This window comes from Pagrus major, chromosome 11 (genome assembly GCF_040436345.1).
Source record: "Pagrus major chromosome 11, Pma_NU_1.0".
In the NCBI taxonomy this organism is placed as follows: Eukaryota; Metazoa; Chordata; class Actinopteri; order Spariformes; family Sparidae; genus Pagrus; species Pagrus major.
Genome location: NC_133225.1, coordinates 28,895,837 through 28,909,828, shown reverse-complemented (window position 1 = coordinate 28,909,828; position 13,992 = coordinate 28,895,837). Strand labels below are relative to the sequence as shown.

General features: G+C 38.5%; 1 protein-coding gene across 1 annotated transcript; it reads left to right on the top strand.

The window, feature by feature from the left end:
• The first annotated feature begins 4,025 nt into the window (after window positions 1-4,025).
• LOC141005112 (retinal Mueller cells isomerohydrolase-like) lies at window positions 4,026-13,587 on the top strand. Its single transcript, XM_073476873.1, has 12 exons — window positions 4,026-4,170; window positions 5,642-5,749; window positions 6,744-6,885; window positions 7,584-7,731; window positions 8,400-8,481; window positions 8,624-8,756; window positions 9,825-9,967; window positions 10,043-10,172; window positions 10,266-10,380; window positions 12,044-12,138; window positions 12,253-12,364; window positions 12,898-13,587. Exons 1-12 carry the CDS (start codon window positions 4,058-4,060, stop codon window positions 13,041-13,043), a joined length of 1,467 nt encoding a protein of 488 aa, XP_073332974.1. The 5' UTR covers window positions 4,026-4,057; the 3' UTR covers window positions 13,044-13,587.
• Window positions 13,588-13,992: the final 405 nt, after the last annotated feature.

Here is a 13,992-nt window from a genome sequence, read left to right as displayed (position 1 = left end):
GAGGTATGAGGCCAGTTTAAGCCCAGTTTAATCAAATTATCCAGGTTGCTTGTTTCAAGAGAAATAATAATGCTTAACACCCAAAATGACAATGTCAAACGGGCTGCATTGTAAGAAGAGTTGGTCAAATTGAACGAAAAGTAGATTTGCAGAATATAAAGTTGATGTTTAAATGGGTGTTATGTTTACTTAATTAAAAAAAAATGAACTGACATCAACAGAGTGTGAAGAAACAACAGTGTTGACATGTCAAAGATGTCTTTGTAGTGTGTTGCAGAGTTATCTCCTGAGGTTAGCATGCTAGTCTGATGGTATATCCCTGTAGTTTTAGCCGTGAGATGTATGCGAGTGGCAAGTTCACTACTTAGTCTAATAAGCAAAACAAAATAAACTCACAAAATGTAAAGAAAGCAAACATCTTTACACCTTTTTTCCTGGCTAAACAGAAAGAATAGGCCACAACCGTACACCTTGTGAATTCAAGTTTCTCTCTTTTACCAAACTAAGATGAGCTTAATAGCCTTGTTAATTCATCATAAAACACACTTTTTCCGAATAAATATCCAGTGTAGAACGGCATAGTGACAGTGAACTATGGCATCGAAAATTTAATTTGTCATTGAAAACTAAACCTCAACTAACAAAGGACACGTTGGTCTTCAAACATTTGTATTTGAAAAAGTTGTTTAGTCACTAAAACAAATATTTCACACTGAAGAAAATGACATTAAAAAATAAAACAGACATTAAAAAAAAAATCATTTTATTTTGATATTTTTTGGATTTTGATGTGTTTTCAATTACAATCATCGTAAAAATCTTGTCACTGAAAAAAGACAGGTGTGAAGGAAAAATCATAAGGTTGTCATTGAAAAACACATCAAAATCCAATTAATTATCAAAATATTTTTTTCAGTGCCAAAAATAGATACAACTTTTCAAACACAAATGTTTCAATGCCAATGTTACTTTGTTGGTTCAGGTTTTGTTTTCAATGACATGTTTTTATTTTTGATGCCAGCAGTAGATGTCACTGCTCTGGCTTCATAGCTCAGTGGCTAAGCTGCATCTTGGGTAATGTAGGCTCCAGGTTTTGAAAAGGAAGAGGAATGTGTGGAATAAGAAAGGTGATACCTCTGGTTCTGCTGGATCGATTTTGATCCTCTGGAGCTACAAAAGGCTTTTTACTACTTTTCCACATATGCAGTACTCCTTAAGACCTGTAAACACACTTTAATGTGTCAAATTGTGGAGTTACCCAGTGGAGTTAAGAGGTCAAAGTTAGAACATTTAATCCAGCTGGAAACATGAACATCTGCACCAGATTTAATGGAAACCAACCAAATAGTTGATTTTTTCACTCAGAACCACTTGGTGACTTTAGATGAGTCAGTTGATTTAGGAATCATCCTCTGGGAACCATAAATTAAAATACAAAAGTTAATGGAAATGTATTGAATAGTTGTTGCAGTAGTCATTATGTTTCCCTTTCTTTGTTGTTTATTTACTTCCAGGCAGGCACCAACCTGCACTCTACAATAGATTACATACTACTGCTCCTTTAGACCCTCATTAATGCAATTTTTTATTTTTATTCTTCTACTCAGCTTCATTTATCAAAAGGACAAAATGGTTAATCATTCACTCTTTTTTTTCTCTTCTTCCTCCCCCTCCAGACCCAGCCTATTAAAATAGTCTGAGTGTTTCTCGAGGCTGTCTGGAACTAATTAGACAGGGTACTTTCTACACGCATGTCCATGTACAAACAACAAATCCCACTACACTGCCTTTAAAAGCGAATTTTATTAGGTTGACCCACATCATCGGTAGGTGAGAGAGTGGTCGACAAAGACCTTGTTTTAGGGCCTGGAGAACATTCTGCGTGGAGCCGAGGGCCAGACGGCTGAAAGGAGAGGAGACAAAGCTGGCTTGTTTAGGAGAAGGAAGAAAGGGGGGAGCAGGGCAGTGAAAGGCATGAACGAAAAGCAGGACTAGAGAAAAAGGAGGTGAGGGAGATGCCGAGGAAAGGAGGAAGGACTGGGGGAAGCAAGGAAGGACGGAGAAGGGGAGGAGAAAATGAGAGAAGGGGGTGGATGAGAGGTAAAGAGAGGAGGGAGGAGGGGGCCCAGTTTCCATCTTTCGCCACAGGAAGTCTGTGGTTTAAATGCAAGTCTGACAATCCTTTCATAGGTTGCTGGTGTGTGAGTGTGTGCAGAACATACAGCAGCATGGTCAGCTGGTGAGTAAAGCTTTCTTTTCTCTGCACGTTTGAGGTTTAAAAGTGTTAAGACAGAACTTATTTCTAAAAAAAAAACTTTTAAGGTTTAAATGTATTGGTTTCTCAGTAATGACTGAAGAGAAAGCAACTTGTAGACGCCTCTCAGAGAACTTTGTTGTTTTTCTTGTGAGAGAAAAGATTTGGTGGTGAGTCAGCGATGTAGAGTTTCAGTGCAGCAGAGTTTTCCACTAGATTTTTTATTGTAAATGGGAGAAAAACTGAGCGAGACACTGATTTTCAACATGAGATTAAAGACAAATGTGATTGCGGCAGCTGTGAAATATAACACCTTGAAAAGATTATATCTATACCCTGAGGAAACGTTGCAGCCTTTGCACTCCTCAAAAGTCCCATAACTGATTATTATTTGGATTGGCATTAAATGTTAAAGGTAGTTAAAGGTGCACTATGTAGATTTTGGAAAGATTTTTTAATCAGAAGAGAAAATTATCAATGATTGATTTTCATGCCACAAAACAAACAAAATAAACTCTCTTTGTTTTCATGACTGAATAAACAAACTGATCTTGAAGGACAACACAGTTTATATTGTTTTACTTTGTTTATATGTGGCGGACCCTGCCACCTTTCTAGCTTCAAACAGTGTTCTGGGGACCTTATTTTACTCTGAGAACAGCTTGTTTATTCAGTTATGGAAAACAAATATTTCTAAGTTTGTATTATTACCTCATTAATATTGTAAATATTAAAATTCTCATTTTGAATTCCTTCCCCAAAACTACATTGTGCCCCTTTCACAACTTTAATTCCGTAAAAAACTGAGCAAACTCCATCTGTTCAGGAAAATCTTGTGATGTAATCAAAAGCTCCAAAACAGCTGTGAAATGGACTTTAGGGTAATGTTGTTTTGTCAACTCCATGGTCAAGAATGAACTTGTAATCTCAGTTAAGTAATTAGTCCCTGTGCATTTGAAATGTATAAATGTTTTTAGACAAAGTCTTGATTTAAAGTTTTCATACAGCGCAAAAGAAAAACAGGTTTATAGAACCATCTTTCTGACTTGATCATGTTATAGAAATGTTCCTATAGGGGGCACTGTGTCGTTTTGGAGAAGAAATTCAAACTCACACTAGCTGTTCTCAGAGGAAAATAAGGTCCCAGAACACTGTTTGAAGCTAGAAAGGTGGCAGGGTCTGCCACATATAAACAAAGTAAAACAGTATGACACTGTGTTGTTCTTTAAGGTCAGTTTGTTTATTCAGTCATGAAAACAAAGAGTTTGTTTATTTAGTTTGTTAAGGCAGAAAAAAATCAGTCAATGAAGATCTTTCTCTTCTGATTAAAATGTCCTCCCCAAAACTACATAGTGCACCTTTAAATTTAGTTTTAATTTTCCTCTCCAGTGTGGAGCATCCGGCTGGAGGCTACAGGAAGCTCTTTGAGACGGTGGAGGAGCTGAACGAACCGATACCTGCTCAGATAACTGGTAGGAAAAAGAGCAGGCTATTCAAGTTTGTTTTGGTTGGTTTTTTGGCATCTTGCTTTTATTTCTAAGCTGTCAAGTCTCTACTTACACTAACATGGCAATTCCATAGTATCTACTTTAGATCACCAGGCTGTGGGGATGCCTTTTAAGCTATTTTGCAGGATAACCTCCACATAGGTTTTCTTAAAGGAGTAGTTGACTGTAACAACTTCTTGGACATAGTAGCTGTGATAATATTACCAAAATCTTTTTAAAAAACTGAGACCTTTTTATTTTTCTGTGTGTGCTTGCAGGTGTCATACCGTCATGGCTGGGCGGCAGTCTTCTCAGGATGGGTCCAGGTCTTTTCGAGGTGGGAGCTGAGCCTTTCCACCACCTGTTTGATGGGCAGGCTATCTTGCACAAGTTTGACCTGAAGGACAGTCAGGTGACCTACTACAGGAAGTAAGAATACTAGTCATTACAATACAACTTCTTAAAACTTGGTAAAACACACTTTCATGATGGGCATACAGTGCTGCAGGAATGAGTCATGAAACCTGGAAATAGGTTATTTTTGCACGTTCCCTCGTCCGAAGTCAATGGGCTATTGGTTGGATGCCTGAAATAAGATAAAGGATAAGTTCACCCAGAAATAAAAATTCAGTCATTATCTCCTCCCCCCATACTGTTAAGTAAAGTTTTGTAGTCCATAGAACATTTCTGGAGCTTCACAGCGAAACAGCGTTGCAGCATTCTGCTATACACCTGAAATAGACGGGGACTTGTTTTAAAACATTCATAAAACTACAAAAATAAAACATAAAATGGTTCCATACAGCTCCTCAGCCATAAGTTTCAGGAAGCCCCCACATCCCAAACTGATGTAAAAAAAGATGTTATTTACACCCTGTTTTAAGCTGAAATCTGTAGCTGCTAAGCTAAAAGCGTTAGCGTGCACCTCCCCTGAAGTGGATGCACGAGCTCACCTGCCAGCTGAGGGTGTAAATAACATCTTTTCAAATCAATTTGGGATCTCAGGGCTTCTGGAGACTTATGGCGGACGAGCTGTATGGAACCATTTTCTGTGTTGTTGTTGTTGTTGTTTTTTAACTTCTTTAAAGAAGTCCCCATCCACTTCAGTTGTTTAGGAGAATGCTGCAACGCTGTTTTGCTGTGACGCTTCAGAAATGCTTCGCGGACTACAGAACTTCATCTGACTTTCCTGCGGTGTCTGAACTGTTCCTTTAAGAGATTTTCTGGTTTGTTCTTCATCATAACATACGTCAGTAAATACCCCACGTTGGAACTGAAAAGCTGAGCTTATATCTCCCCTCTGCTTTTTGTCCTGGGAACCAAAACAATGCAATCTTGCAGGCAGCCTACAAAAAAAGGGCATCCCTGCAGCATGTTGTCTTATCTGTTTGTTTGATGTTGTAGCTCTCTCTTTTCTTTTGTCTGTTTCCATGAATCACTATTTTTATTTTTAAAAAAAAGGTCCTTTCTTATGTTCTCCTGTGTTTTTCTTGATCTGGATCTGGGCATGGATCCCGGAATTTTTAAGGAATAGCTTAACATTGCCATGAAGTGCATTTTTGAGCATGAAAAACAAAACTGGCACACGTATCCTATCGTTTGGCACTTTTATTATCACTTTTGATGCAGATCCAAATCCTGCTGCAGACCTTTTTTATGACATCTGATATTTGTTAGTGCAGAGAGGGATGTAGTTCTGTGCAGCTGGAATGCTGCAAGAGAGTAGAGAAAAACAACGGAGACACAGACACAGCAGCTGCAAACCACAAGAATCCTTCATCCAGCTCCTTTTGAAAAGAAGTTTTGCCTATGGGGCAGAAATAGTAATGTGTCTTATGGAATTCAAAAGAACATTGACAGTTTGATTACTATTAATATAGATGATAATCTCTATGCTTAGGTTTATCAGGACGGATACATATGTTCGTGCCATGACAGAGAACAGAGTGGTCATCACTGAGTTTGGAACAGCAGCCTACCCAGACCCCTGCAAAAACATCTTCTCCAGGTAACTCCAAACACCGACTTATTCAGCATCATTGAAGCTCACAGCTGAGGTTTGATTGGTCGGATATCAAGTCGTGTGTTAAAGTAATATAGTTGTTGACATTTTGGGAAACACATGTATTTAATCATGATCAGTGTAACGTGCAGACTGGAAGCCCTGGAGTTATGTGTTGGAAGTATTTCTTGTCCAGGCTCAAAAAACACAAATTGTCGTGTTAATATTTTGGTTTTCGTGCATTAATGTGGAAATAAACAACCTCACAACCCCCCACCTTTTACAATAAAAGTCCTATCAGGGGGGAAAAGACAGATCCAGAAGATTAATCAGCTACTGTTTTGATAGATGAGGAATCATTTAGAGGTCTGATTTGTAAGAAAAGTTGATTTTTTCCTCCTCCTCCTCCCCCTTGTCAAACGCTGGTGCTTTGGAATGGTAGGTCGGGGCGGACAGCACTCCAAAGAGTCAGTATTTGACGAGTTAGGAATGAGACTCAAAAATCAACTTTTCTTACAAATAGGACCCTTAAAGCTATTTTTAAGATCTTTAATATGTTGATTTAAATAGACAGATTTTTACATATTAAGCACAAATACCAACAATTGAATATTTGCTTGTTGTCTTAGTTTTTTGAGATTTTAAACTGAATATGTTCGAAGCTACAAGCTATTTTAAAATCTCAGCTTGATCTCTGGTCATTTATGATGTGAATTTCTTTTCTAATGTTTTAATGACCAAAAATATATCAGTTAATCAATAAAGCGACTGGCAGATTAATCAACAATGAAAATAACTGTTGCAGCCCTAAACTTAACTGCACTGAAATAGAAAGGTTGAGTTAATCCCAATGTGTGTCTGTTTAATGATGATGTTACCTACAACAGCATCCACTGCCCCACAGCATTAATATAACCGTAATATTATTATTACTCATATCAAACCATATAAAAGACGTTGGGTTGGATATAAACTGTCAGTTTTCCTTGTTTCTGTGTAGATTCTTTACCTACTTCAGAGGGGTTGAGGTGACCGATAACTGCATAGTGAACATCTATCCAATCGGCGAAGACTTCTACGCTGTCACAGAGACCAATTACATCACTAAGGTTGATCCTGATTCACTGGAGACTTTGAAGAAGGTGAGAGCTGACTGGTTTACATCAGGCCAACTCTTTGGATGTGATAATGATCATATCTTTAAGCTGTTTTTTTTGTTAGGATTACTTTTAAGACGTAACATGTAACATTTTAACTTCAGAATGAGGCTGTTCACACTTGATGTTAACATCCGTCCTGAGTGATCCGATCACAAGCGGACAGCTTTAAGCCCGTCGGTTCACACCTGGCATTAAATGTGTCTCCACATACGTCTCAAGTGACTTCTTGTGATCAGACCTCACTTCCCCACTCCATATGCAAATAAACAAGTACATCACTGAACAAATGGATACTTTTTTTATACAAAGAAAGAAATATCTTCATGTATAACGTATGCCAAATTAATAAGCAGGTCCAAATAGTTCAGAATATGTTGTAGACAGCATTTCACAAAGTTTATAAAGTTACTCCTAATGCAACAAGTCTCAAAATTGAGCGTTTTTTTAAGGGAGTCTGGTTACTTGCTGTTTTTTTCTTTGTGACAACAGGAAGTATGTTCAGTCTGGGTTCCTGTCATCTCCACCATGGTTTGATTTACAGGAATTATGTATTCAGGTTTTTCTTGTAATTGCCTATATAATTAAAAATAATGTGTTCTTATAGAAGCTTTCTACACTTTCACGATAGATGCATGTTTTTTGTCTTAATTCTCAGTGTTCTATGCATATCTTTATATCAGGTGGACCTGTGTAAGTACCTCTCAGTGAATGGGGTGACTGCCCACCCCCACACCGACACAGATGGTACAGTCTATAACATCGGCAACTGCTTTGGCAAAAACATGAGTCTGGCTTATAATGTCGTCAAGATCCCACCTGCTGAGAAAGGTTAGTTTTGTTCAAAGTTTATTTCAGAACTTTCCCAGATTTGTTTATTATAAGTGATGAATGTTGAGAGTGTTGTTTTTCTGCTGGAATTTGGGAAGTTTCAAACTGAAGGAGCTGAGTTTATTTGCGTTTATTTTAACACAGATTAGGCTTGGACACACATTTTCTTGGACTTTAATACAGTCTTTGCCTATTCAAAAGCACATCTTGAGTTAGTGTGAAAGATGTATCGAGGATAAAAAGATAAATGACACAAGTTTGAAAAAAAGGAGGAAGAGTTTTGGAGGAAACCAAAGGAAGAAGAAAAAGAAGAAAAAAGAAAGAAACATGGATATTTTAAGTAAAATGAGAGACAAAAATAGAGATAAGATTAAATAGAGAAAGAAAGAAAGAAAGAAAGAAAGAAAGAAAGAAAGAAAGAAAGAAAGAAAGAAAGAAAGAAAGAAAGAAAGAAAGAAAATGAGAGAAAAACAATCAATTAATAGGTGAATAGACCAACACAAAGACAAAAAGAGACAAAAATAACAAGACAGACAGACAGAAAGAAACGGGTAAAAAAAAGAGTTTTGCATTGATGCGACACGGATAAAAAGACACCACTAATATCACTCTGCACTCTCTGTTTTAAAGTTTATGCTTCCACTCCCATGCTGTCTCTGTGTTTCCAGACAAGTCAGATCCCCTCGAGAAATCACAGGTTGTAGTTCAATTCCCCAGCAGTGAGAGGTTAAAACCCTCCTACGTCCACAGGTACCCAGTTAGTTCTTCAATTTCTCACAATGAATACAGAGTACAATGAATTCAGCAGAAAATATGCTTTGCATCTGAACTTGTTTGCAAAAAGCTGCTAATGTATCTGTGTCTGTTTGTCTCTCTGCTTGTCTGTCTGCAGTTTCGGTATGACAGATAATTATTTTGTGTTTGTGGAGCAGCCGGTGAAGATCAATCTGCTGAAGTTCCTGTCGGGTTGGAGCATCAGAGGAGCCACATACATGGACTGCTTTGAATCCAATGAGACTATGGGGGTAGGCCAGGGGTGGGGCCGGGTGGTGACAGGGGTCGCACAGGCCCATCCTGTGATCCCCCTTACAGAGTCAGAGGGTGGTAGGTAGATGACTCATAGATGGATTACAGACACCAGGGCCTCTGGACGTGAACCTCTGGATAACATTTCTTATTGGAAAATCAATCAAACACAATCACATAGAGATGCAAAACAACCAAAAAGAGACACGAAAAATAACCACAACGAGACATAATGACCACAAAGAGACAAAACAAATATAGACAGATACAAAATGACCACAAAGAGAAGCTCAAAGACCACAAAGAAACACAAAATGGGCTCAAAGAGACATTAATCAGCCACAAAATGACCATGAAGAGACACCGACCAACCACAGAGACACACAAAATGGCCACAAAGACATATAAGACAATCACATGGGGGCCGCCAAGGGGCATTGGGGGGGAAGATAAGAAAAAAATGCATTTTTTAATTTTATTTTTTAATAACTATTTGTCCTGAACCGCACAACACGTAAACTGCCGTAATTGTTTTGACAACAAATAGACCGAAGGAGCAGCCCAACAGCCCTGCTGTGGAGGACTCTGCTGCAAAAAAACCTAAGAACTCATGGCCAACTAAAATCCGAAAATATGAGGCAGCAAACATTAAGTATGGCTTTACAGCCATACAGAAAAATGGCCATGATTGCCCGAAATGCATCCTCTGTCTGGAGACCCTCTCAAACGATAGTAATAGTGAATAAAAGTAAGAAAATACATTATAAAAGTTGATGTTTCTTTACATATTTTGTCGCATTGTCTGTGGGTTTGGGGGTCCCCAGCCAGAAGCTAATGCTGTTTTGGGGGCCTTGGCACGGAAAAGTTTGGGAACCCCTGGTCTAGGTTACATATAGCATCTTTTTATTGATATTATTACCCCCCTTTGAACCCGTGGCAGGTCTACCCCCCTCATTTAGATGTTTCTAAACCTGCCCCTGGGGGTGGGAGGGAAAGTGTGTGTTTGACTGATTACATATGAGTGCCTGTACATTTCTGTTCATACAGTCTGTGTGTTTGTGTCGTAGACATGGTTCCACTTGGCCACTAAGGACTCGGGAGATTATCTGAGCAGCCACAAGTTCAGAACGTCAGCTTTCAACGTCTTTCACCACATCAACACCTATGAGGATCAGGGCTTCATCGTTGTAGACCTCTGCACCTGGAAAGGGTGAGTGTGACCGTGTGTGTGTCGTATGATCAGTATAATTGCTTCATCCTGACATCGCTCTCTCTTTCTCTGCAGGCATGACTTTGTGTATAACTACCTGTACCTCGCCAACATGAGGGAGGAGTGGGAGGAAGTGAAGAAAGCAGCGATGAGAGCTCCTCAGCCCGAGGTCAGACGATACGTCCTGCCGCTGGATATACACAGGGTGAGTCCAAACGCACACAAACACCACTTTTCTAACACTCCTGTGTAAAGAGCTTGTGTATTTATCCATGACTGTACTTGTGTGTGTTTCCAGGAGGAGCAGGGAAAGAACCTGGTGTCTCTGTCCTACACTACAGCAACCGCTGTTCTTCACACTGACGGCACCATTTGGCTGGAACCTGAAGTCCTCTTTTCTGCACCAAGACAGGGTAACACACACCCACACATCCAAAATGACAGCATGTTATCTCATAAAGGTCTCCAATTACATCAATCTATGTGCAGAAAGTGCACAAATTGTATTGTCTTCTGCGTATTTTATGTTATAATGGCCACTTTAATGTCATGCAAAATTATTCATATCGTAACAGTACAATATGAACAATATCAGCTAAAATGTAAAATGTACATTTCACTTTAATGTTACATTTAAAGATACGATATGTCTGAATCCTGAACGTTTAAAATTAATCTCTGAGCTCCCCTCCCGTCCTAAAACGGCTCTGGATCGAAGCAGAATGCAATACGACTCCAGGTGTTTATTCTTGGAGAAGGTCTGGCTCTGCACTCGACCCCCGCTGCTCTGCCCGGCCCTGACCACACAACGCTCAGCAAACGTCTTCTGTTTTGTTTTGATAGATATGGAAGCCCTAAAGGGCCATGCATTCATACATTTTATTTCCTCCGTTTTCCCGTGATAACGAGTTAATTTCATTTGTTTTCTCGAGATCTCGAGTTATTATCTCGAAATAACAACTGCCGTTTTCCCAAGATAATGGGATAATTTTCTCGAGATCTCGGTATTATCTTGAAATAACAACTGCCGTTTTCCCGAGATAACGATATGATTAATTCGAGATCTCGAGATAATGACTGCGATATGATAGGCCTGAGATTATGGAGATGCCCGGGACCTCGTAACTGGTCAGCTATGTAGTTAACGACGACATCAGGCTCACTTAGATTGCGCCGCCGATATAGCTGAAGCCTTGCTAACCGTCTTTTTAGATTACGCACACTAATGTGTATATTATCTGTAATAGCAAGGCATAATGCTATTTCAGCCTGTGTCAGGCCTTGATTGAAAAGATATGTGACGCGGTGATAGATACGCTCCTGCTCCTCTGACTTTGCTACACTGAATGATGTTTCCTGCAATGATTTAATATACTACACTATACTCTCGAATTAATTATATCGTTATCTCGGGAAAACAAAGTTTCGTTATCTCGAGATCTCGAGAAAATTATCCCGTTATCTCGGGAAAACGGCAGTTGTTATTTCGAGATAATAAAATGATCCCGTTATCTCGGGAAAACGGCAGTTGTTATTTCGAGATAATAACTCGAGATCTCGAGAAAACAAATGAAATTAACTCGTTATCGCGGGAAAACTGAGGAAATAAAATGTATGAATGCATGGCCCTTTAGGGCTTCCGTAGATAGAGCCCCCTAGTGACAGAAGTTAGATATTGTCTGTTTACTTCTTTCTTCAAAAAGAAGTGCCTGGACGCTTTCTTAAATACTTGAGTTATGTATTGATTTAACCCCCTTAAAGTTTTTTTTTTTTTCAGTTTTATCTCTATTATAAGGCTTTCTTTACTGTTGTTCTTATTTATTTGATTGTTTGTTTTTATTTTCTTCTTGCTAAATATGCTGCTTGGAGGTGTGTTTAACAATGATAATGCCTATTTGTTATTTAAAGACTATAATAATACATCATAATTTATTCGTTGATCATATTTTTTTAATTTGTAACTAAAGTTGTCAAATAAAAAGTACAATATTTGCCTCCAAAATGTTGTAGAGTAGCAGTATATAATACTTAAGTAAGGATAGGAGTCTCTTTGTTTAATATCTTTCTCTCTCTCAGCCTTTGAGTTTCCACAGATTAACTACTCTCTGTGTCGTGGAAAGAAGTATTCCTTTGCCTACGGCCTCGGACTCAACCACTTCATCCCTGACAAGGTATGAGCACTTTTATCTCCCCAGAGGAAAGAAATCCAGAAAGTCTTTGGTGACACGGATGTTTATAATAATGAGGACTGTCTGACTGACTGCTTTCTTGTTGACTTGCTGTAGATTGTCAAGCTGAACGTACAGAACAAACAGACCTGGGTGTGGCAGGAGGAAGAGTGTTACCCATCAGAGCCTCTGTTTGTCCCAACACCTGGAGCTACAGCGGAGGACGATGGTAGGACACACACATAATTACACGTGAAATATAGAGCAATACTCTTCCCCCCCGAGCTGAGCCTGAGGAAGCTGTCACACCGGACAAGTTTACATCTTAAGAAACATAAGAATTACAGTAGATTTTAGTTCATTTACCAAGGACTATCTTTAAGGGAGCAGTTGCAGCATTCTCCTAAACAACTGAAGTCTTGTTTTAAGACATTAAAAACAACCAGAAAGGATCTTTATTTTATTTTAAATATATTAAAGTAATTCTTATTAAAAAAAATGTATAAGTGTAATAATCTCACAATTGTAAGTACCAAAAATGTTCCTGAGAAAAATTAAAAGATTTAAATTTTAACCACACATGTATTTTGGTTGCACATATTGTGTATCGCTCACCTTGATTACTAATTCATACTGATTACTGATAACTATCTGATTACTGTTTCCTTTCAGCCCTGAAGAAAACAGTCAATCTCTAATACTTGTTCAATGTTCAATGTTCCTCATCATGTCATACTGACCCCGTCTGTGTGGCTGTTGCAGGTGTGCTGCTGAGTATCGTGGTGAAGCCGGGTGCAGAGAGACCAGGCTTCCTGCTGGTGCTGGATGCCATGAAACTGACGGAGCTGGCCCGGGCAGAGGTCGACACCATCATCCCTGTGACACTACACGGAACCTATAAACCATGAGCCTCAGAAAATACAACACGCTCACTCTCCCGCAAGCTGACTAGACTTAGTCTCCAAATAGTGTCGTAGTCTTTTAGTAGTGGGAAAGAGACGTGACATTGTTTTACAGGCAGAACACATGACTGGATTGTCATATAACAAATGCAAAGAATTTTTTGGTTTTGTTAAAATGTATTGTTAAATAGATGCACAATGTGACTAAAATGGTTCATTTCAGTTGGACTTAAAGGGGAATTGAACAGTATCTCGTAGCTGGTGGAGAAAAACATTAGATGTTGACAGATAAATGACCTGCTGCTTGAGTTTACTTCATACAGTTTATTCTGCTTTTGTTAAAACATTCACTGCAGGGAAAATGTTTGGTTTCATTATCAAAATAGCACCTGCACATTTGTTAAATCGTCCTAGTTAAGCAAAGGGCAACAATAAAATAAAAACAATATTTTTGCAACAGACATTTTATTTTCAAAGGTATTTACTAGGTTTAATCCACAATAAAAAAGCTATTTTTTCTTCTTTTATACAAATAAATCAGTTAAATAACAGTGATCATTTGACATTTTGTGATTATTACTTGTTAAAGTGTTACAGTTGGCATTACTGTAAAACAAACGTGACACATCAACGCTCCCATGAGCTGCTTTTAGAGAGAAAATTGTAATCTTCCATCTCTTGACTGTTGACTGTTTCTGACAGGGGAACTAGAAGAGCGGTGACTTCTGTTTGACTGCTGCCCCCTAGTGGCAAAAAAAACAATTACTGCAGCTTTGAGTTTAAACCTATAAGCATTATTTTTCTCGCCAGGTTTATTTGATCAATATTATTTAACATGCTACATTTAGTCTTTAGCTGTCATACAATTTCCATTTTTCCATGTAATGAATTTAAAGGGGCGCTGTGTAGTTTTGGAGATTACATTTAAAGTTAGAATTCGAATATTTACAATATT

What these genes read in the sequence shown, in the direction of transcription:
- LOC141005112 (XM_073476873.1), top strand. Translation starts at nt 4,058, where the DNA reads ATGGGTCCAGGTCTTTTCGAGGTGGGAGCTGAGCCTTTCCACCACCTG. An exon ending in CAGGTGACCTACTACAGGAA is followed by an intron (nt 4,171 to 5,641) that starts GTAAGAATACTA and finishes CTCTATGCTTAG; the next exon opens with GTTTATCAGGACGGATACAT. An exon ending in GACCTCTGCACCTGGAAAGG is followed by an intron (nt 9,968 to 10,042) that starts GTGAGTGTGACC and finishes CTTTCTCTGCAG; the next exon opens with GCATGACTTTGTGTATAACT.